The sequence below is a fragment of the Bipolaris maydis genome, assembly GCF_028858645.1.
Source record: "Bipolaris maydis strain C4 unplaced genomic scaffold PSV08scaffold_2, whole genome shotgun sequence".
Lineage (NCBI taxonomy): Eukaryota > Fungi > Ascomycota > Dothideomycetes > Pleosporales > Pleosporaceae > Bipolaris > Bipolaris maydis.
In genome coordinates, this window is record NW_027093858.1 from 1760451 (window position 1) to 1779601 (window position 19151).

Sequence of the window (19151 nt, forward strand, 5' to 3'; positions counted from 1 at the left end):
ACAAGCAATCGGTCATCGCCATGGGTGGACGTGCATTCGGCTTCTCAGCACATGCTGTCATGCGCACTATCCCTCGAGCCAGACAACGCCGGATGAAAGCCCGTATTGGTAATTCTGTGTTACACAGGTCGATGAGGTTCGATGGAAGGGCTACACAGTGCCTCGTCGATCGGACCAGAAAATGAAACAGAAGAAAGCAAACAGCTACTGAGACGATCTTGCCAAACATCTTAGTGAAACATCCCGCTCAGTACAAGTAGATGAAAAAGAACGCTGCGCCCATTCAACCTTATGCCGTTCCATCAAAGACTACAACCAAATGTCCCCTCAGTCCACGTCCCATTCATGGTCCCAGTTCCTGATGTATGGGCTGAGCCCATGCAAGTCTCGTGTTGCTGTTGCCTTGACATCTCCGTTCCCCAAAAACGCAAATCGATTCTTGTATCTGTATACGTAGTCGTAGTCCTCCCAGCGCGGATTCTTGATCGTTTTGAGAAAATGAATTGTCTGCGTCCTGTGCGTTAGTGGCTGAGGGAATAATGCGGGGTAATACGGGAGAGGATAACGCTAGCAAGGCGATGGGACGGATGGTCATGGGCCAAACAGGAGTAACTTACCGCACCTGGCCACAGGTAGATTCTGCCTTTTGTCGACCCATTCTTGAACCAGCTCCGACACTCTTCTTGCCACACTGTAGTCTTGTGGAACTCGTCAAAGTGCGCATAAATCTCATCTAGCGCTTCTTGCTTCACGCTCATTGCTTTGATGCCCTCGCACTGCATCTTCTTCATGCACTTAACGCTGTACTCGATCGTCGTCTCAATGCTTGGTAGTAGTGTCCCATTACTCCATGTTGCCCCGGGGCCCACTATCGTGTAGTAGTTGGGAAATCGCGGTGCTGAAACACCCATGTAAAGGTTAGGCCCGTTCGTCCAGTCTTCCTTGATTGAAACTCCTGAACCATTGCGCACGGTGAAGGCTGGTTGGAAAGCGACCTGAAACCCTGTAGCGCATACGATTGCATCTAGTTTGTGGATTTTGCCATCGACCGTCTTTATTCCCTCTGGAACTACGCGCTCGATCCCATCAAAAACTGGTCTAACATTGTCTTGTGTAAGCGCTTCCAAGAACCCGTCTCCGGGCGAAATCCGCCTGCAGCCTACAGACCATTTGGGAATGATGAATTCTTTCAATTTGTCGTGGCCGGGACCCATTCTTCGGTGCATCTCCTTGGTGATGACGTCCTTGAACTGGTTCTGTAGTTCGGAGTTTTGCTGGTACATGCCAAACAAGCTGTTGATTTCTGCTTCTATCTTCTTTCTGAATTCCAGGTGATATTCTGGGTCTTCTTTGAACTTCTTGATGTCTGTTTCGGTGAAGGTGTACTGCCGCTGGCCTGGGTCGATATCTTGACCTTTTTGAAGGTTGTCGGTGAGTGCACCCGCGCCAAAGGGCGGTGATATCCATGTTGGACTTCGCATGTATACTTCGAGCTGTAGAGGTAAGATATCAGACTTTTGTTTGTTGCATTCATACTGGTCATATTCATGACTAACCTGTTTTACAATCTTCTGTAATGAAGGCACAATTTGCACGCTGGTCGAGCCAATACCAATGACACCCGCGGTGATGTTGTTGAAGTCGACGCTGTGATCCCAACACGCCGAATGAAGCAGGGGACCTTTGAAGTCATGAAGTCCTTGAATTTCCGGCCATTTCCAGTTGTTTAGAATACCTATCCTTGTTGGCTCTGCTCAAATGCTAATCCAGTACCGACTTACCTGATCCATTGACCAAAACATGTGCCCAGTCTTTCCTCATTGAGCCAGTTGCTGGGTTTCTGATTGTTAGATTGTAGCATCCATCTCCATCATTCCAAGCTGCTTCCTCGACCTTGCTGTTGAGCTGCATGTACTTTTTGCTTCCGTGCCTTTCTGCAAAGTCTTCGAAGTAACCTTGAATTTCTTTTCCTGATGCGAAAAACGTTGACCAATCGGGTTTCGGGTCGAATGTGAAGTTATAGTCATGCGAAGGTATGTCGCAAGCAACACCTGGATAAGTGTTCTCATACCAGGTTCCGCCAAAATGCGGGTTCTTGTCAAAAAGTGTCAGTTCCCAAGACCCCGGCTCTAGCATCTTCTCCATCTTGTATGCTAAGCAAAGACCTGATGCACCGGCACCGATGCATGCTACCCGTAACTTGGCAGGTTTGGAATGGTATTGGTTCAGAATTTTGTAAGGGCCGTCAGCATGTGAGGGCGGGTAATTATAGTCATGGCTATGGCCATTGACGTGGACCCCATTTGGCATCCTTGCATCACCCATCGTGGTGATTGTCAAACGCGGGCTCAATGATCTAATGTTGGCATAGAATTAGAGGGTGTGGCTTATCTCGATGTTTTGGTGTAACCGGCGGAGAAAATAGTAAGCAGCAAAGACAGATGCGGCTGCAACCTTACAGGTGAAACACTGCGTCTTAAAGACAATAGAAAATCAACAAGCAGTGATAGAAAAAGCATCAAAGTATTCCGATATAACGATTAATTATTGTGGAGTGTTTAGCCGCGTCTCGGGTGACTTCAGACGTTGCACGAAACACGGATCAGTTTAGGCCCAACTTCGTTGCTTCTGCTTTCGGAAATGAAGGTGTATCTGGGAGCGAGATCTTTGGCTAATCCAGTTCCCCTCCATATTTGTCGCTTATCTGGAGGCTTGTGGCTGCTGCATAACAATTCAATGTGCGCCTGCTGAGGGGTTACGGAAGACGTTATGCGGGGTGGTTCCGATAGTAGCAACCACGCGTTTTTGATTGCTGGATCGGTAACATCGGGGAGTTCGGTATCTGGAAGATTTCCTTGAACGCGAGGCTCGAGCTTTGTCCATTAGGTACATGTGCCTTGCAGTTGCGAGAGAACATGGTGTCTTTCGGGTAGTAATGGTTTCGCCTACCACGTGGGTACGAGCCAACAACACCACGACCTTAACCAACCCTGACACAGCAGTTACTGGTGTGATCATTGCTCTTGCGGCCAAGGTAACCGTGTAGGATTGCAAAAATGAATAGGGGCCCCTGTCGGTCGTTTGATTTGGCATAGCAGCCAATAGATAGTGAGCAAGGTAGACTACAGAGCACATGGTGTTGGACCATTGGCTTATCAACAAACCTAAGCGCATCCATCTGAGATCCTGGTTTTCGGTACACTGCGGTGTAGTATTACTGACTGCTTAATTGTTCTTCTTAGTAAAAAGTATTTCATGTTCAAAATGATGGACAAGATGGATGTTTGCTGGAGAAAAACAAGGTGTGTACGGAGTCTGGGAGCGTGAAGCCCTACGTTTTTTCATCATGCACCAATTACAGTAAGATTATTCGAAACTGTATTTCTGACCTTCTTTTTCTTAGAAAAAAACAGGTTGATATTCTCGTGGCTTTGGAGGCATTCGAAAGTTGCGCGGTAGGGCTTCGTAACGTTGCGGTCCCTATTTAATATAGCAAATCATAATTACTTGTAGTACACGAAATGATTTCCTCAATGATTGATAAATATACTTCTGGTAGCCACGGGCATAAGGATCCAACATACTGAACGGTTGGTCTTACAATGTTATCGCAGGTTCACACATAGCATGGAACGTCTTCGTAGCTAGAGAGATTTAAAAGCAAACATTATAAGTCGTCTAAACCGGTCTCAGTTTGGCTCGTTCACTCGGGCAACTCAGGCGGACGACTGCTGGAAACTCTTCCGGGCTTGATGCTGCGCTAGTATCGTGGTTAACCCCACCATCTATCGTCCTTTGATGAGAATAGCATTACCCTAGGATACCAATGAAGGACATACCGGAAACGAAGCTTCCCGTTTTATCACACTGACAGCCCGTAAGGAGCGTTAAAGCTTGCAGCTTGAGCTACATGTTCCCTTCACAACTTGTTACAGTTAATGCTGATTGCTTGACTCGCGTAGCTGATCGGGCTAACTGCTTGATGCCCTAGCCAATTTAGCTGCTCTAACCAAGCTCTGCCGCCTAACGGGTGACCTGGCAGTACCTACTCGAAAAATACACCCGTAGCACCTAAGCATCCGAGCATACATCATAAAGCGAGCTAAACTCATTGGAAGCATCGTAACATAGAGCTAAACTCGCAATTAAGTTCTCATCTCCCTGCCGATTTGCTTTCCGCGAGCCAATTACGTATTTCCATTGGACAATGTCGAAATCTGCGCTCGTATTTGGCGCCACAGGCATAACCGGTCAGTAAAGACTATGGATGTGCTGGTTCGGTACACTGATGCACATGCGACCAAACAGGTTGGTCTTTCATTAACGAGATCCTATCCGACTATCCCATAAAGGGCGCCTGGAAGCGCGCTCACGCTCTCTCGAACCGTCCAATTACCCTCTCACAAGCACAATGGCCAGAAGATCCTCGCCTCAACATTGTCACTGGTATCGACCTGCTCGCCCATAGCCAAGAGAGTCTTGAGAAAGGATTGGTAGAGAAAATCCCCGATGTTGCAGAAGTAACCCACGTATACTATGTCGCGTATAAAGCGGGGTTGGATTTTAAGAAAGAAATGGATGAGGCAGTGGAAATGTTCTCGAAAGCAGTCAGAGCCGTTGACAAGCTATGTCCAGCTCTTGAATTTGTTGTGTTGCAGGTTGGAACAAAGATCTGTAAGTTTGCCTTTCCGAATGTAATGTATAAAACAGACTACTAACTTGACAGATGGCGTCCATCTCCGCTCTAGTCTCTCTTGGTACGGGCCCACGGATGCGGCTCCTGCTCTTCTCTCACCTCCCTTCTCCGAATCAGCCCCACGTATACCCCGTCCGTATGCCGATGATTTGTTCTACCACGCGCAGATCGATTTTATCACTGAATATGCAAAAGATAAAAAATGGAGCTTCATTGAAACCAGACCAGATTTTATCATCGGATTTGTGCCAAACGAGAATTACTACTCTATTGCTACTTCGGTAGGATTTTTTCTCAGCTTATGGAAGGAAGTTCATGGCGAGGGAGCGGAGTGCTCGTTCCCTGGCTCAAGAGGCACCTGGAAGGCCCTGAGTAATGACTCGAGCAGTGATATGATTGCACGTCAAACAATTCATCTTACGCTCTCTCCTTTTACCCCGAAGGGTGCTGCTTATAACGTCGCAGACTCCAGGACGCCATCCAACTGGGAAGTCAAGTGGCCAATTCTCTGCTCCTACTTCGGTCTCAAGGGTACGGAGCCTCTTCCAGAACCCATTGACCTGCGCAAGTTTATCAACGACAACATGGATACCTGGCTGGCGACGGAAAAGAAACACGGGCTGCAAAGCGGACACATTGATAGTGGCCGCGGAATGCGGATCGCCGAGTATTACATCATGAACAAGTTCGATTACGATAGGCAATTAGATTTGACAAAGATCTATAGTACGGGTTTTACGGAGGAGAGGACCCTGAAAGAAACGTGGTGGACGGTATTTGACAGGATGCGCAAGGCAAAGTTGATTCCGTAGGAACTTGTTATCGGAGGTACCAGTGTAGCTAAATCGAATATTTCAGTTACACTGTACCGCGTAGCATAGCCAATACTGAATAACTGGACAGATCAAAGGTTTTAGAACATACAAAATTCAATGATATTTAATGGCTCAAGCGTATTGATATAGAGCGCAACCTGTGCCACAAGAGACTCAACATCTGTTGAGCCCACTCTGAACAATTTAAAAATTCATGTTGATCATGATGGTCTTCGGCTCCGTAAACGCCCTGAGCGCATGGATGCCACACTCCCTACCCAGCCCGCTCTCCTTGCTTCCTCCAAACGGCGTATTCATAAACATCAAGCTGACACAGTTGATACCCACCATGCCACTGTCAAACTCACTCGCTACACGCAGCGCCCTATTGATATCCGTCGTGAAGACGCCAGCCATGAGTCCGAAATTGGTGTTATTCGACAACGCCATAACCTCCTCTTCTGTCTTGAACGATTTGACCACTGAAACTGGCCCAAAGATCTCCTCGCAGTGTAACTCAGAATTTGCGTCCACATCTGTGAAGACCGTAGGCTCGATGTAGTATCCCGATTTACCGACGCGTTTGCCGCCAACAGCAAGCGTACCGTAGCCCTTTTCCTGGCCGCGCTCGATGAAGCCTTGTACACGCTTGAATTGAGCTTCGTCGACAAGAGGCCCAATATTCGTGGACGTCTCATCTGGATCTCCAATATCCTTGACCTTGTCTTTCATAGCGGCCTTGTACTTTTCGATAAACGCATCGTAAATGCCCTCTTGCACGTACACGCGGCTAGCAGCGAAGCACACCTGGCCTGTATTCACTGTGATGGCATCGGCTGTCCATTTCACCGCGTTTTCCAGATTGCAGTCGTCAAAAACTACAGCTGGAGACTTGCCGCCTAGTTCTAGGGTGACGCGCTTGAGATTGGATTTCGCGGCCATTTCTTGGATCTTCTTGCCCGTGGCGATGGATCCTGTGAAACTTACTTTGCGGATGCGCATGTGGCTGGCAATGAGCGCGCCAGTACTGCCATCTCCAGATAAAATTTGAAAGACGCCAGGCGGGAAACCGGCTTCTTTTATGAGTGTGCCGAGAGCAAGAGAGGAGAATGGCGTTTTCTCAGAGGGCTTGAGAATGAAGCAGTTTCCTGTTGCGAGGGCCGGTGCGGCTTTCAGGCCTATCGTGCCAATGGGACCGTTCCAAGGTACTATTCCTGCTACGACGCCTAATGGTTCATTGCTGGAGTCGTGTCAGTTTCCGAGCAACATGGGAAGTGGAAATGACCATACCGGACTATCTTGAGGAAACCATCTTCTTGAGGCCACGACTCTCCACCAAACTTATCAATGAATCCAGCGTTATATCTGAAGGTCTATCAAAGAGTCAGATTTCTTATTTTGAATAGCTGCAAGTTGTTACTGCAAAGTGACCTACCTCGGCACAAAGCCCAATTTCAAAGGCTCCAAACGCCGCTGGCGAACCCAGCGATATTCTCGTTAGTTGTGCGATTTCATTGGCATTTTTCTCGATCAGGTCGGCGAATTTGTTCAATATGCCTCTCCGCTGAGCGGCGCTCATTTTCTTCCATGCAGGAAATGCCTTCTCGGCGGCATCGACAGCGGCGTCAACGTCTTCTTCACCCGCTAGAGGTACATCGTCGGCGATGAGCTCGCCATTCTTGGGGTTGTGTAGTGTGAGCTTCTTATCAGACTTGGAGTTTACATATTCATTGTTAATGAAGATCTGTTTGGGAAGGTTCTTTGGTGAGTACTGGAATGCCATGGTGGGCAAGGTGCTGTTGGAGTATCACAGCAAAAGCAAGCGACGAAGGGGTAAGCAGAGAAGTTCAATGCAAAAGAATTCAAGAGGGGCTGTTAAACCTGTGATTAGATCTTCTCGTTTTGAATGGTGCCACTTGATGAGAACATGCAGTTCCAAGCGAGCGTAGCACAACTTGACTCAAGTGGCACTAGGCCTGATGATGGCCAGTCCGGTCGATCCGAACACATTCATGCGCAGCTGTGGGTAGCACTACAAGTGGAGAGAATGGCTTGGCAACGACTTGGTGGGTGGAGAGTCAAGGCTCCGGCTGATATTGAACTTGCTCGCGCATTGTTTTCCGCTGCGGTCATGGCACACAGTAGCGAGTCATCTACTCCACTTTCCCCGCACACCACCCCGTCATGCCGCGGGACATCCCGCACTGGACGGCCACGTACCTGTTTTTGAGTCGTTAGATGATTACTCGTACACATTTGAGTCATGTAAGGGATTGAACTGGAGACGTTCGTTGTTGAAAAAAACACAAACATGTTGCAGCGAAAACATTACAAGGGTTAGCAATGATGGCTTGGGGAGAACAGAAAATTATGTGGTATTGCAAGCTTAAAGAATGGAGGACACCTGGTTGTTGATAAAAGGATTTGCTTATTCCCGGAACATCCCTTCCGCTCCTTGATGCGGACTAGGAATATGGTACGACACCGGATGTCTCTTACCTTGTGAAAAACATTGGTGTTGCAAAATGCGTTGATGATTGTTCGAACTTTCTTTACATTCACAAAACGGATTCATCAATAGAACGCTTGCTGAAATGCATACAAAAGTTGCTCTAATTACTGGCGGGGCGTCAGGGATAGGTTTCGCTACTGCAAAGGCCCTCTCAGACCACCCAAGCGAAACCTGGGCCATTCACATAGTCGACCAAAACGCTGCAGCAGGCAAAAAAGCAGCATCTGAGCTAAAGAATGCTTTCTTCCATCAAGCCGACGTTACAAGCTATCAATCTCTCACTTCTGCCTTTGAGGTAACCTGGAGCAACGCCGAACGCCTCGACTTCGTATTTGCAAATGCCGGCATCGTGGAAAGAGACAACTTCTACGCAAAGCATGATCTCAATGGTCCACCTCCTCCACCACCAAATAAGTTTAGCGCCGACATAAACTACAAAGCTGTGGTTGATACGTCGTATCTCGCTTTGCACTATTTCCGCAAGACCAAGGCCAAGAATGGAGGCGATGGATTTGATCCTGTTCTGATCATGACAGCTTCTTGTGGAGGTCTGTATCCGAGCGAGTTCTGTCCCATTTACAGTGGAAGCAAGGCTGGATTGATACTTTTCAACCGCGCGATCGCAGTGGCGTATCACAATGAAAGCATACGCACATCTACCATCTGTCCTGGAACCATTAAAACGGCGTTGATGTCGGAGGAAGAGTGGAAGTACTTCCCGGTCGAGTATTTTACACCAGTTGAGACGGTCTCGGATACTGTCATGAAGCTTGTTGAAGGCGCAGAAATGAAAGACGCGAAGGGGGTAAAAAAGAGCAAGAATGAAATCTGGGGGCTGACGGTGGAGATTAATGGAAGGAATTCTTACTTTAGGGATGGTCCTGAATACTGCGATGACAATATGAAGGAGATGATGACGAACACTAGTATGACAAAACAGCTGGCGAGGATTGAGGGCAAAAGCAAATAGGTATTGGACAACACATTTGTGCGGTTAGAGAGTGATTAATTCTTTTTAAATCTTTGAATACCGTCCACTTGCCAGTCTCACTCCACCGTCCACAGCTATATCTTCTCCATTGATGTACGCTGCCGCAGGACTACATAGGAATACCATCACTCCAGCAATGTCTGATGGTTCTCCTAATCGTTTCCTGGGATTGCTTTCTTCTAGCTCTTTCTGTCCACCCAGTATGCCAATCAAGCCATTAGCGAGTTTTGAAGGAAAGAAGCCAGGCGCAACAGTATTTGTCGTGATGTTCCTCGGCCCAAGCTCGACTGCTAGCTGTCGCGACAAATGATGTGCAGCTGCTTTGGAAATACTATACATGATAGTCCCATGCTCTCCCACATGAGGCACAGTCGTTCCGGCCGTTGAGGATACGATAATTATGCGAGAAGGGGAGACGTGAGTGCCAGCGCGCTCCAATAGAGGCGCGAACCTGATGGTTTTAGTACATGTGCATCTGGCTGTTCTCATTTCTCACGCACAGTCTGCAAAGATTGAAAACGCCACGGACGTTCAAATCCAAAACCTTCTGACTCGCCCAGTCTGGCGTGGGATCGAAAGGGCCACCCCAAGTGGCTCCCGCATTGCACACGAGAATATCCAACTTGTCATCGGTCTCCTGCACCTTTCTTACCAATCTCTCTATGTCCTCAGTATCCGCGACATTAGCGGCGGTGCCGACTGCAATTCCAGCAACAGGCAATTTGTTGAGTTTATCGACGGCTTGGTCAATACCCTGTTCTCCTTCATTCTTACGTGCTGAGATGAAAACCTTTTTTGCTCCAGCGAGAAGAAATGCAGTCGCCGTGTGCAGACCCAATCCCCTAGAACCTGGTAATCTGAGTAAGATTGCAAGCCAAGAAATCTTGTTGGACTTTACCTCCTGTGACTAAAGCGACCTTGCCGTCAAGACGGAACATGCGGTTGAAGTCCTTGATATCAGACATGGTGAATTTCCCCAAGTAGAAGCAAACTACAGAAAAGCGACGGAGAAATAGATTTTCAACATGTCATACTTGATAAGGTGAGTACTAGACCAAGATAGACAGACCCTGAAGAGCTCGGTCAGTGGAGTCCGATAACCAGGTACTTACTTACCCTCGGTAACAAGGTGTGCGGTCTGTGCGGTCCGGGGATCCCGCAGATGCTCTAGTGAGGTGGCGGCTGCAGCCAACAAACCAAGTAGTTCTGGGACTGGAGTATTGACCTAGTAATGTAAGCCTATTTTCTCCTACCAATCTCTTTGATCCCTCATTTCTACATAAATTTCATAGACTACATTGAACCGACTGAGCGCGCATCCCGTTGTCATCCGCCAAGATGCCTTATTCGTCACCTTTCCCCGCATTGACCATCCCGAAATGCAATGTACTGCACTATCTGTTTCCTCAAGAACAGACTCCCTCTGATACACCGCTCTGGATCGATTCAAAAAACACAGAGCGCTACCTTACACCACGGTCCATGCTACAATGGACCAAAAGATTGGCGGTCGGCTTAGATCGAATTGGTAGCAAACCAGGAGAAGTTGTCATGATCTTCACGCCAAATCACATCTTTGTCCCAGTTGCATATCTTGGAATAGTTGGATCAAAGCGTATATTCAGCGGTGGCAACCCAGCCTATACCCTCTCGGGTAAGGCTTTTGCATCACGTGTTTACCGTGATGGGCTAACAGATCTTAGAGATGGTACACCAGGTCACCAACACCCAGGCCCAAATTCTTCTCGCACATCCCAGTTTGATAAAAGTGGCAGTGACAGCCGCCAAGAGGGCTGGTTTGCCAGAAGGCCGTGTCTTTCTGTTTTCCGACGAGCCTTGTGCACCAATCGAAGGGTGTAGAGATTGGAGAGAATTCCTTCCATCACAGGCCGAAGTGAAAGGCTACGAGTTTCCCACTTTGTCAGAACATGAAGCAAATACTACCACGGCAACAGTAAACTTCTCATCTGGCACTACCGGGCTGTCCAAAGGTGTCGAAGTGAGCCATTTCAATTTGGTTGCCAATACTGAACAAACCATCTTCATGCGATCTGCCAACAAACCCTGGACCGCTGACAAACGACCCGCTGAGAGATGGGTCTCCTTCTTACCATTATATCACGCCTATGGTCAGCTGTATACTATGATGATGGCACAGAAACTTCAGGTCCCGTGTTACATCATGCAGAAATTTGAATTTACCGAGTTTCTAAGAATCATCCAAGACCACAAGATAACGCACCTCCACCTCGCTCCTCCCATCTTGATCATGCTGAGTAAGAGACCGGAAACTAAGAATTATGATCTGAGTAGTGTGACGGATATCTTGTCCGGTGGAGCACCGTTGTCAAAGGAGCTCCAGAATGAGATAACTAAGATGCTAGGTTGTGAGATCATACAGGGCTGGGGTATGACTGAACTTACTTGTGCAGGAACGCAAGTAACTGGTGGCACGATAGATGAGTAAGGCAAATATATAATCAACCCGAATACTGCTAACATTCAATAGTTCCGGAAGTGTGGGCAACTTGGATCCAAACTGCGAGGCCAAGCTTCTCGACGATGACGGCAATGAGGTGCCCGAAGGCCAGCCCGGTGATCTCTACATCCGTGGGCCACAGGTCTTTCTGAGATACTGGCGCAACCCTGAAGCTACGAGAGAAGCATTGTCCCCAGATGGCTGGTTGAAAACTGGCGACGTTGCTGTCGCGAAGAAGGGGTGGTTTTGGATTGTAGATCGCAAGAAGGTAACTAAATACCGAGCAAGAATAAACTACGTCTCAGTTAGGTACTAAGATGACTGCAGGAACTAATCAAAGTGAATGCTTTACAAGTTGCGCCTGCAGAACTCGAGGCAGTGCTACTCCAGTTTGATCCCGTTGCCGATGCAGCTGCTGTGGGAATCACAATTGATGATCAAGAGTGGCCCCGCGCTTATGTTGTGCTGAAAGAGGAGTACAAGGGCAAGACGACTGTGGAGGATATTCATAAGCACATGAAGGAAAAGGTGGCAAAGCATAAACAGCTTGTGGGCGGTATTGTATTCGTAGATGAAGTGCCGAAATTACCATCGGGCAAAATTGTCAGGAAGCTTGTCAAGGAGTGGGCTAGAAAGGATGCGGAAAAGATGAACAAGGCCAAGTTGTGAAGAAGGCATTGTCGATTCTGGAAAGATACTTCGAAAAGACAGCTCAGTATCTCCAATCTTGCCGATAAGTCTGCACTATACATGATTGGTAACATGACTTTCCCCTCCACCTAGCACTCAAAACACAACAACCTGCCTTTTCTCCGCCAAACCATTTTGCATATCCTCCACCATCTTTGGCAAGTCCTCCAATTTACGATACTCGACTTCAGGCTGTATAACATGCTCCCCGGTAAAATCCACCGCCTTCTTCATCCTTTGCGGAATACTCGTACTCTCAGCCTTGATCCTATACCGGCCTGTTGTCAGATCAAACGCAGTGATGAAATCAAAGCCTTTCTGTGGAATTCCGACGATCATGAGCAAACCTCCTGTGCGTAAGAGATCTGGTGCGCCGGCATACGCCACATTTGAACCGGAGTAGACAGCCGCTGCATGGCACCCCTTTCCACCTGTAAGTTTCTTGATCTCATCCACATAGTTTGGATTTGTTTTAGAGTTGAAAGCCGCGTCAGCGCCGAGTTTCTTTGCCATGGCAAGTTGAGAGTCGTTTATGTCGAGGGCGATAGTTTTGATACCCATCTATACGAATTCAATCAGTCTTCTATTCAGCTCTCTCTCTCTTTCTCGAAAAAAAAATCATAATACAACACAAGAAGTAATGAAAACAACATACCGCTTTAGCATACTGCACAGCATACTGCCCCAACCCCCCACACCCTACAACCGCCAGCCACATACCCTTCTCCAACTCACACGAATCCACACTATGAAACGCTGTAATTCCCGCGCAAAACAGCGGCGCCGCCCTCTTCATCTCAAGGTTCTCAGGCAATTTAACCGCATTCATCCAATCCACAACCGCGTACTCTGCGAAGAACCCATCCGCCACAAACCCTTGCAGCTTCTGTTTCCCCGTCTCGCACCGCAGATTGTGCACTTGGCAGCCATCGCACGTGAAGCAGCAGCCGGTAAAGTAATTGAAGCCGATGGCATCGCCAACGGAGAAACCGTGGCCTGAGGCTTCGGAGCCGAGATATTCAATGTGTCCGACGCCTTCGTGGCCCAGGGTCACGGGGTAGTCTGGGCGAAGGCTCATTCCAAGGTCGGAATGGCATAGTGATGCTGAGTGGATTTTGACAAGGAATTGGTATGATTCTGGTGTGGGCTTGGGTATGTCGTTGACGACGACTTTTTGTTGTTTACTTATATGGATCTGAGAATTTGTGGAGAAGGGGGGAAATAGAAGGACTTACGGGTCCCATTGGCCGGCTTTCATGATTGCAGTCTGTTCCTTGACGTTTTGGTCGTCAAGACAATATTCTTTTGGGTGCTATGTTGGTTGTTCTTCCAGCTATATTTGTAGCTAGACAAGTTCCATTTGTTGCCGTAATTCCGCACGACTGACTAGTCTGTCATGGGAAGCCTGCAAGTGATATGACGAGTCATCATGGTATTTCGGAACGCTACTTGCTGACTTTCAATCATTGAGTACAATCAGCGGAAAATTAGGTCCGATATCATAAACTAGCGGCCATTGGTTGGGTGCATTGGGTAGTGTCTGCTTGACGGGAGTAGGAAGCGGGGTTGAGAGTTGCGGATAGTATCACTGCTTGGAGGTTTTCCGATCGGACTACAGCATGCTCGTTCCGGAAATAGTGTTTTTCGTCCCAGTAGAAGAGCGTTCCTTGCACCAACATCAAGTAAAAAGCCTATTGTTTGGCCAGTAGTGTGAATTTGCTTGACGACCGATTTGCTTGGTACAGCTTGTGAGTCCCCCGTGTTTCGCTTGAAGAACGCTGTAGTATGCGACTATTTTTACATATGAAACATGAAAACAGCTACCTATGCTAGAACAAACGTCACTCCTTCCACCATTTGATCAAAGAATTTCTTCCTCGGCTCATCAAGCTTCGAAGATGGCCAAGCCATAAAGAAGTGCGGGTAGCCTTCATACATGTCGAGTCGATTGGGTACACTGGAGAATCATTAGCACACTAGTCAAAGAAGCACATGCTGTACGTACTCTGCTTTATCAAGCTTTTCTTTCATAAGCAAGCCATCATCTCTCAGCGTATCGTGTCCTGAAACGGCAAGGTATACCTTCTTCAAATCTTTGATCCTAGAATGCAAGAGGGGAGAACCATAAGGATCGGTTGGCGGCGGACCAAAAGCGTCTGCCTGATATTAGTACTTCAAGTTGCTGGAATTGAGTTCTTCATGTTACCCCAGAAAGCCCGCATTGCTCCTGCGGTGTTGATAGTGTGCAGGTCATGTTCCTCCATAGCTGTATACTTAGCTTTGAACTCCTCCGGCACCCCATCTGGATGGACCGTTGCCGGCATAAGAGCAATAACACCCACGAGCTGCTCTGCTAGTCCGTCATCTATAGCCCTCAATGCGGTTCCCAATGCGAGCTGTCCACCAGCTGAACAACCCGCCGTAAAGAACTTGCCCTCAGCCGTATTCAGCCGCTGTGAATTCCGCAATGCCCATTTCAGAGCCTCATAACACTCGTTCATTAATCCCGGGTGCGCATTCTGGGGCGCAAGTCCATATTCAACGGAAATAACCACTACGTCTCCTGCTTTTGAAACAGCTCTGCTAAGAAGATCATCGCCGTTTATATCTCCCATGGCCCAGCCTCCGGCATGATAGTACATACAAACCGGCCTGTCACCTTTGTACGATTCAGGTGTGTATATGCGTAGCTTGAGCCCTTTTTCCGTCGCAGTATCCTCTGTCTGAACAGAAGGATCTGGCGCAGGGAATGCGTATTTGTCTACCATCAATCCTCCTATACGTGTATATTGTTGGAAAATATTCGAGAGAGGCGGCTCCAGATTTATGCGCTCTCCGAATTCCTCTTCGAACTGAATATCGGTCACTATGAATTATATGATCCATTACTAGGTCCGTACAAACCTCTAACCATGGCTTTGCAAAACCCTCGTTAGTCATTACTCTTGAATTGAGATTGATCTGTCGTTATCGTTGAGATGTAAGATTGATTGTTTGAATCCGCAGAAAACGGACCTCTTTGAAAGTAAGTATGTATATCCACGCTAATCCATATCCAGGAGGCACCACTACATCAGCGGTGACTTTTCCGTCTATGGAGAAATGGCATTTTCACAGTGATGGAACTAGACTGCCAAGTGCCGTATCTGTAGAGTCCGTTCTCTATTCATAGCGTAATGGGCAAGTTCAGCATCAAGGATGTTGCTCATGTCATGAGTAAGGAAGCGTAGCACAGGTAGCGCAGTCTCTGTGCGGGGGCGGGACTCCACCTCCGTTCTCCACCTTCACGCCTAAACAATTCCGAAGAATCCTGCCAGACTCCAAAACTTCAAAGTAGCCTCGGCTTCGACCGAGCACGCCGCTAACGCGTCTTTTGGTATGCATGCAACATGCAACAGCGAGTCATGACTTTCGATTTACACGTTCAAGTCGCGTCTTTTCACTCTTCCCGTGACGCATGCTTGTATCGTAGATTGCACACATGTCACCCTCAGCATCCTCAACCATGAACATAGACATCAACAGTCATCCAGCCTTCTCGCACATACCACCATGGGTCAAAGCAAAGCTGCGTCCCATCGCAATCTCAAAGATACACCAAGTATACGAATGGGTCGAGACGGAGTGTATACCAGCAGAGCGCATATACAAAGCCCAACTCAGCGCAAGCAAGACGAGATGGGAGACTCCGGCCATCATCCACGAGCTGCGAAAAAAGGCAAAGGCGCAAGGACTATGGAATCTATTCCTACCAAACCACTTCGTTGAGAGTCCTGGGTTAACGAATTTGGAGTATTCATGCTGCGCAGAGATAATGGGAAGAGTGTATTGGGCAGCGCAGGTAAACTCAAGCTTCCCGAACTCCCACATACTTGGTAACAAAGCACATTTCTGAGCTTTTTTTTAACAGACCATGAACTGCCATGCCCCGGAAACCGGCAACATCGAACTCCTCGCAAAATACTGCACCCCATCTCAAAAAGAAAAATGGCTCCATCCCCTCATGAACGGTGACATGTCCTCGGCCTACAGCATGACAGAACCCAACGTTGCCTCCTCAGACGCCACGCAAGTTGGCATAAAAATGGAAATCACAGACAAAGAAGTCATCATCAACGGCCGCAAGCTCTACGGCAACTGCCAATACAACCCGGAAATGCAACTTTTCATTCTGATGGGATGCTCCGACCCATCCAACCCTAATCCCTGGAACAGACACACAACGCTCGTTGTGCCCGCCAATTCCCCGGGGCTCCGGCAGATCAGAAATCTCAGCATAATGGGCTACGACTGGGCGCCCGAGGGCCACGGCGAATACGTATACGACAATGTGCGGGTGCCCCTCGAAAACATCATTTTAGGTCCCGGCCGCGCCTTCGAAATCGCTCAAGGGCGACTAGGTCCCGGTCGTATACACCACTGCATGCGGCTCATCGGCCAAGCCGAACGCGCCTTCGAACTCGCGCTCGTGCGATGCATGGAGCCACGCAAGAAGCCGCGGGGCAAGTTCATCGGCGAGTTTGACAGCAATATTGAGCGGATAGCGGATATGCGCATGACGATCGACGCGATGCGGCTGGTCGTTCTCAACGCAGCGGATACCATGGATCTACAGGGCAATAAGGCGGGCAAGTATGCGATTGCGCAGAGCAAAATTATGGTGCCGAATGCGCTACTGAAGGTTATCGACGAGGCGATGCAGATGTATGGTGGGCAGGGGCTCACGCAGCATACGCCTTTGCCTGAGATTTGGACGTATGCGCGGTTTGTGAGGGTTGCTGATGGGCCGGATTCGGCGCATAGACATCAGGTTGGAAGGGATCAGATGAAAACGGCGCAGGAGTTTAGGGATAAGGCGAAGGGGTATACGGAGAGGTATAGGGAGTTGTGTAAGAAGTGGGAATTGGAGCCGGAGGAGTTTGAGGGGATATTGTAGACGACGTTTCTTCCCTTTACATCACTCATATCTTGTGTAAGTAATAAGAAGAGAGTAAGTTGCATAAGAATAATGTAAGAGTATTGTTTCTTCTAGTCGTTGAAAGATAAGAAAAGGGTATCATATCCAAAGCCCAAAACAGTAGTTCACATTGGCATCATCCACACGTGCCCCGGTTTCGTTATTCATACTGCGATGGGCGGCGACCCAAAGCTTAAATTATCGTCATCGTCAAAAAAAGATGCCGCTTCTTGAGTCGACAGGATAAAGTTGTCAAATGAGGTTTTTGTCGCTGTCGTGGCAGCCGGCTTCGGGATCAAGGCGGGGTGCGATTCGACCGCGCATTGCTTTTTTGCCGGCGGTGCATGCGTTTTGGATGGCGCTGTAGTGGCTCTCCGCTTTGCATTAGGCAGAGACATTGACTTTGGTAACTGTGAAGCTCTGAGCTTTGCAAGCTCAGCATCAAGACCTGTTGCAAAAGGCCCTGGATTCCAACATTTTCCAGCTATTTTTTTATTAGACATCGGAGGTCTGCTGATGTTCGTGGCTACAGATGAGCGTGCTGGCGTATGTGTAGACGTTATGATAGGGTTACACTTCAATGGCACAGCTAATGGCTCCACCTGCGGTGGTGCAGGTGCAACTTGAGTCTTCTTGTGGGTTTGTGGAAAAGGTGCTCTCTCTGGAAGTGCTATTGGTATCATTTTCGACGTTACAGGAATGGTTTGGAGTTTTGATTGATTAGAGACACTATGAACAGGCTCGTCATCCAGATCGTCGAGGGAGAAGTTTAGGTCTTGGGTGGACATTGGGGGAAGATCGTCAACGATAGAAGGTGAAGTGGCAATAGACGTCGTGTTGGTTTCGATGACCTTGGGTTTTGCTTCAGAGGCGATTTCACGCGAAATTTGCGTACTGCTTTCAAAGAAGTCGTCCCAGCAATCGGTTGGTGCTGGTGATGCACGTGTCTTTGAGGATGTATCTACAGCAGTTGTTGTGTTCAAAATGTTCGACAAGGTTGATTTTGACGCTGGAAGACCGGGAAGCTTGAAGTCTGGATTCAAATTCACTTGAGACTTTGACCGTGGCCCTGGTGGTGTTGTCTTTCGGGATAAACTAGGAGGCGGCATTCGACCCGGAATAGAAGGTAACTTGAACCCAGCTTGCGGTGTTTCCCGTGGCGGTTGAGATGACGTATAATTAATGGTGACGCAAATGGGAAACTGTGTCCGTTGAAATGGGTATTGGTCCAAGTTCCTGTATTTTGCGCGGAAGGGAACTCGAGTAAGGAATGTTTTGGTGCCTTTTAGTCGTCCATCCAAAACCAAGCATTCCAGCCGGTCATTCTCAGATCGCAGAATACGAAGATGTTGACTCTTCGATAGCTGACTGCTTGTATGCAAGTCTCTAAGCAGAGTAACAACACATCCAACTTTGAGACGTAGGCGATGCGGCGGTAGTCCAACAGGATTTAGTTTATGCAATAGCCCTAGAGCCGGGTCCCATTCGAGCGTCTTCAACGAGACGTCTTGGGAGAGGAATTCTATCAGAGGCCCAGCAATTTTATCCAAGGTAGCCTCTAATGTTTTATTTATGGGCCCATGGGTGCGGGTAAAATCGGGGTCCTCTTTGACGGGACCAGGCTTTGGCGGAATCGAGGCGGGTGGCGGGCCTGGTGTGACTTGAGCGATAGGCTGTGGTGGCGGTACATTCGCAGGAATTTCCTCAGCTGAATCTGACATGACTAGGTTGTGTGCTTCCAAAAGAGAGTCATCGTCCAAGTCGTCATCCGCCCATTGTTCGCCCAATGAAGCATTCGACTGTGGCAGGTCAAGGTCCTTATTCTCGTCTTCCTCGTCGTCATCCCATGGCTCCTTTTCCAGATTGGAAACCGCTTCCTCTAACTTCCTTGTAATTTCTAACTCCTTTTTGCGTTTTTCGTTATCATTTCCCTTTTTGTTCAACCCAAGAAAAGCTTCCATCCCATTTTTCAGCTGCGCCTGAGTGTGGCTGTACCCAATCAACTGTGTTG

General features: G+C 48.2%; 10 protein-coding genes across 10 annotated transcripts; 4 read left to right on the forward strand and 6 right to left on the reverse strand.

Annotated features, from left to right (window-relative positions):
* Window positions 1-327: 327 nt before the first annotated feature.
* PSV08DRAFT_368214 (uncharacterized protein) lies at window positions 328-2325 on the reverse strand (the record flags this gene model as incomplete). The annotated part of the gene is made up of 4 exons (XM_014228995.1): window positions 328-507; window positions 618-1493; window positions 1557-1735; window positions 1782-2325. 4 exons carry the CDS (start codon window positions 2323-2325, stop codon window positions 328-330), a joined length of 1779 nt encoding a protein of 592 aa, XP_014084470.1.
* A 1882-nt stretch (window positions 2326-4207) lies between these two features.
* Window positions 4208-5606, forward strand: PSV08DRAFT_384307 (uncharacterized protein; the record flags this gene model as incomplete). Its single annotated transcript, XM_014228993.2, has 3 exons — window positions 4208-4250; window positions 4309-4674; window positions 4727-5606. 3 exons carry the CDS (start codon window positions 4208-4210, stop codon window positions 5506-5508), a joined length of 1191 nt encoding a protein of 396 aa, XP_014084468.1. The 3' UTR covers window positions 5509-5606.
* Window positions 5607-5715: 109 nt separating this feature from the next.
* PSV08DRAFT_384309 (aldehyde dehydrogenase domain-containing protein) lies at window positions 5716-7294 on the reverse strand (the record flags this gene model as incomplete). Its single annotated transcript, XM_014228992.1, has 3 exons — window positions 5716-6751; window positions 6802-6884; window positions 6947-7294. The coding sequence occupies 3 exons, from the start codon at window positions 7292-7294 to the stop codon at window positions 5716-5718; spliced, it is 1467 nt and encodes a 488-aa protein (XP_014084467.1).
* Window positions 7295-8105: 811 nt separating this feature from the next.
* Window positions 8106-8993, forward strand: PSV08DRAFT_384311 (uncharacterized protein; the record flags this gene model as incomplete). Its single annotated transcript, XM_014228991.1, has 1 exon — window positions 8106-8993. The coding sequence occupies one exon, from the start codon at window positions 8106-8108 to the stop codon at window positions 8991-8993; it is 888 nt and encodes a 295-aa protein (XP_014084466.1).
* Window positions 8994-10050, reverse strand: PSV08DRAFT_215892 (uncharacterized protein). The gene is made up of 3 exons (XM_014228990.1): window positions 9913-10050; window positions 9515-9863; window positions 8994-9465 (listed from the first exon to the last, which is right to left on the reverse strand). The coding sequence occupies exons 1-3, from the start codon at window positions 9977-9979 to the stop codon at window positions 9039-9041; spliced, it is 843 nt and encodes a 280-aa protein (XP_014084465.1). The 5' UTR covers window positions 9980-10050; the 3' UTR covers window positions 8994-9038.
* A 302-nt stretch (window positions 10051-10352) lies between these two features.
* PSV08DRAFT_215896 (uncharacterized protein) lies at window positions 10353-12218 on the forward strand (the record flags this gene model as incomplete). Its single annotated transcript, XM_014228989.2, has 4 exons — window positions 10353-10668; window positions 10718-11477; window positions 11524-11761; window positions 11821-12218. 4 exons carry the CDS (start codon window positions 10353-10355, stop codon window positions 12160-12162), a joined length of 1656 nt encoding a protein of 551 aa, XP_014084464.1. The 3' UTR covers window positions 12163-12218.
* A 61-nt stretch (window positions 12219-12279) lies between these two features.
* On the reverse strand, window positions 12280-13441 carry PSV08DRAFT_347484 (uncharacterized protein; the record flags this gene model as incomplete). The annotated part of the gene is made up of 3 exons (XM_014228988.1): window positions 12280-12744; window positions 12839-13367; window positions 13419-13441. The coding sequence occupies 3 exons, from the start codon at window positions 13439-13441 to the stop codon at window positions 12280-12282; spliced, it is 1017 nt and encodes a 338-aa protein (XP_014084463.1).
* A 566-nt stretch (window positions 13442-14007) lies between these two features.
* On the reverse strand, window positions 14008-15123 carry PSV08DRAFT_368221 (Alpha/Beta hydrolase protein; the record flags this gene model as incomplete). Its single annotated transcript, XM_014228987.1, has 4 exons — window positions 14008-14140; window positions 14189-14339; window positions 14390-15035; window positions 15088-15123. 4 exons carry the CDS (start codon window positions 15121-15123, stop codon window positions 14008-14010), a joined length of 966 nt encoding a protein of 321 aa, XP_014084462.1.
* A 565-nt stretch (window positions 15124-15688) lies between these two features.
* PSV08DRAFT_215899 (acyl-CoA dehydrogenase/oxidase) lies at window positions 15689-17119 on the forward strand (the record flags this gene model as incomplete). Its single annotated transcript, XM_014228986.1, has 2 exons — window positions 15689-16024; window positions 16094-17119. The coding sequence occupies 2 exons, from the start codon at window positions 15689-15691 to the stop codon at window positions 17117-17119; spliced, it is 1362 nt and encodes a 453-aa protein (XP_014084461.1).
* Window positions 17120-17182: 63 nt separating this feature from the next.
* On the reverse strand, window positions 17183-18491 carry PSV08DRAFT_266903 (uncharacterized protein). Its single transcript, XM_014228985.2, has one exon. It carries the CDS (start codon window positions 18247-18249, stop codon window positions 17305-17307), a length of 945 nt encoding a protein of 314 aa, XP_014084460.1. The 5' UTR covers window positions 18250-18491; the 3' UTR covers window positions 17183-17304.
* Between the last annotated feature and the right edge of the window lie 660 nt (window positions 18492-19151).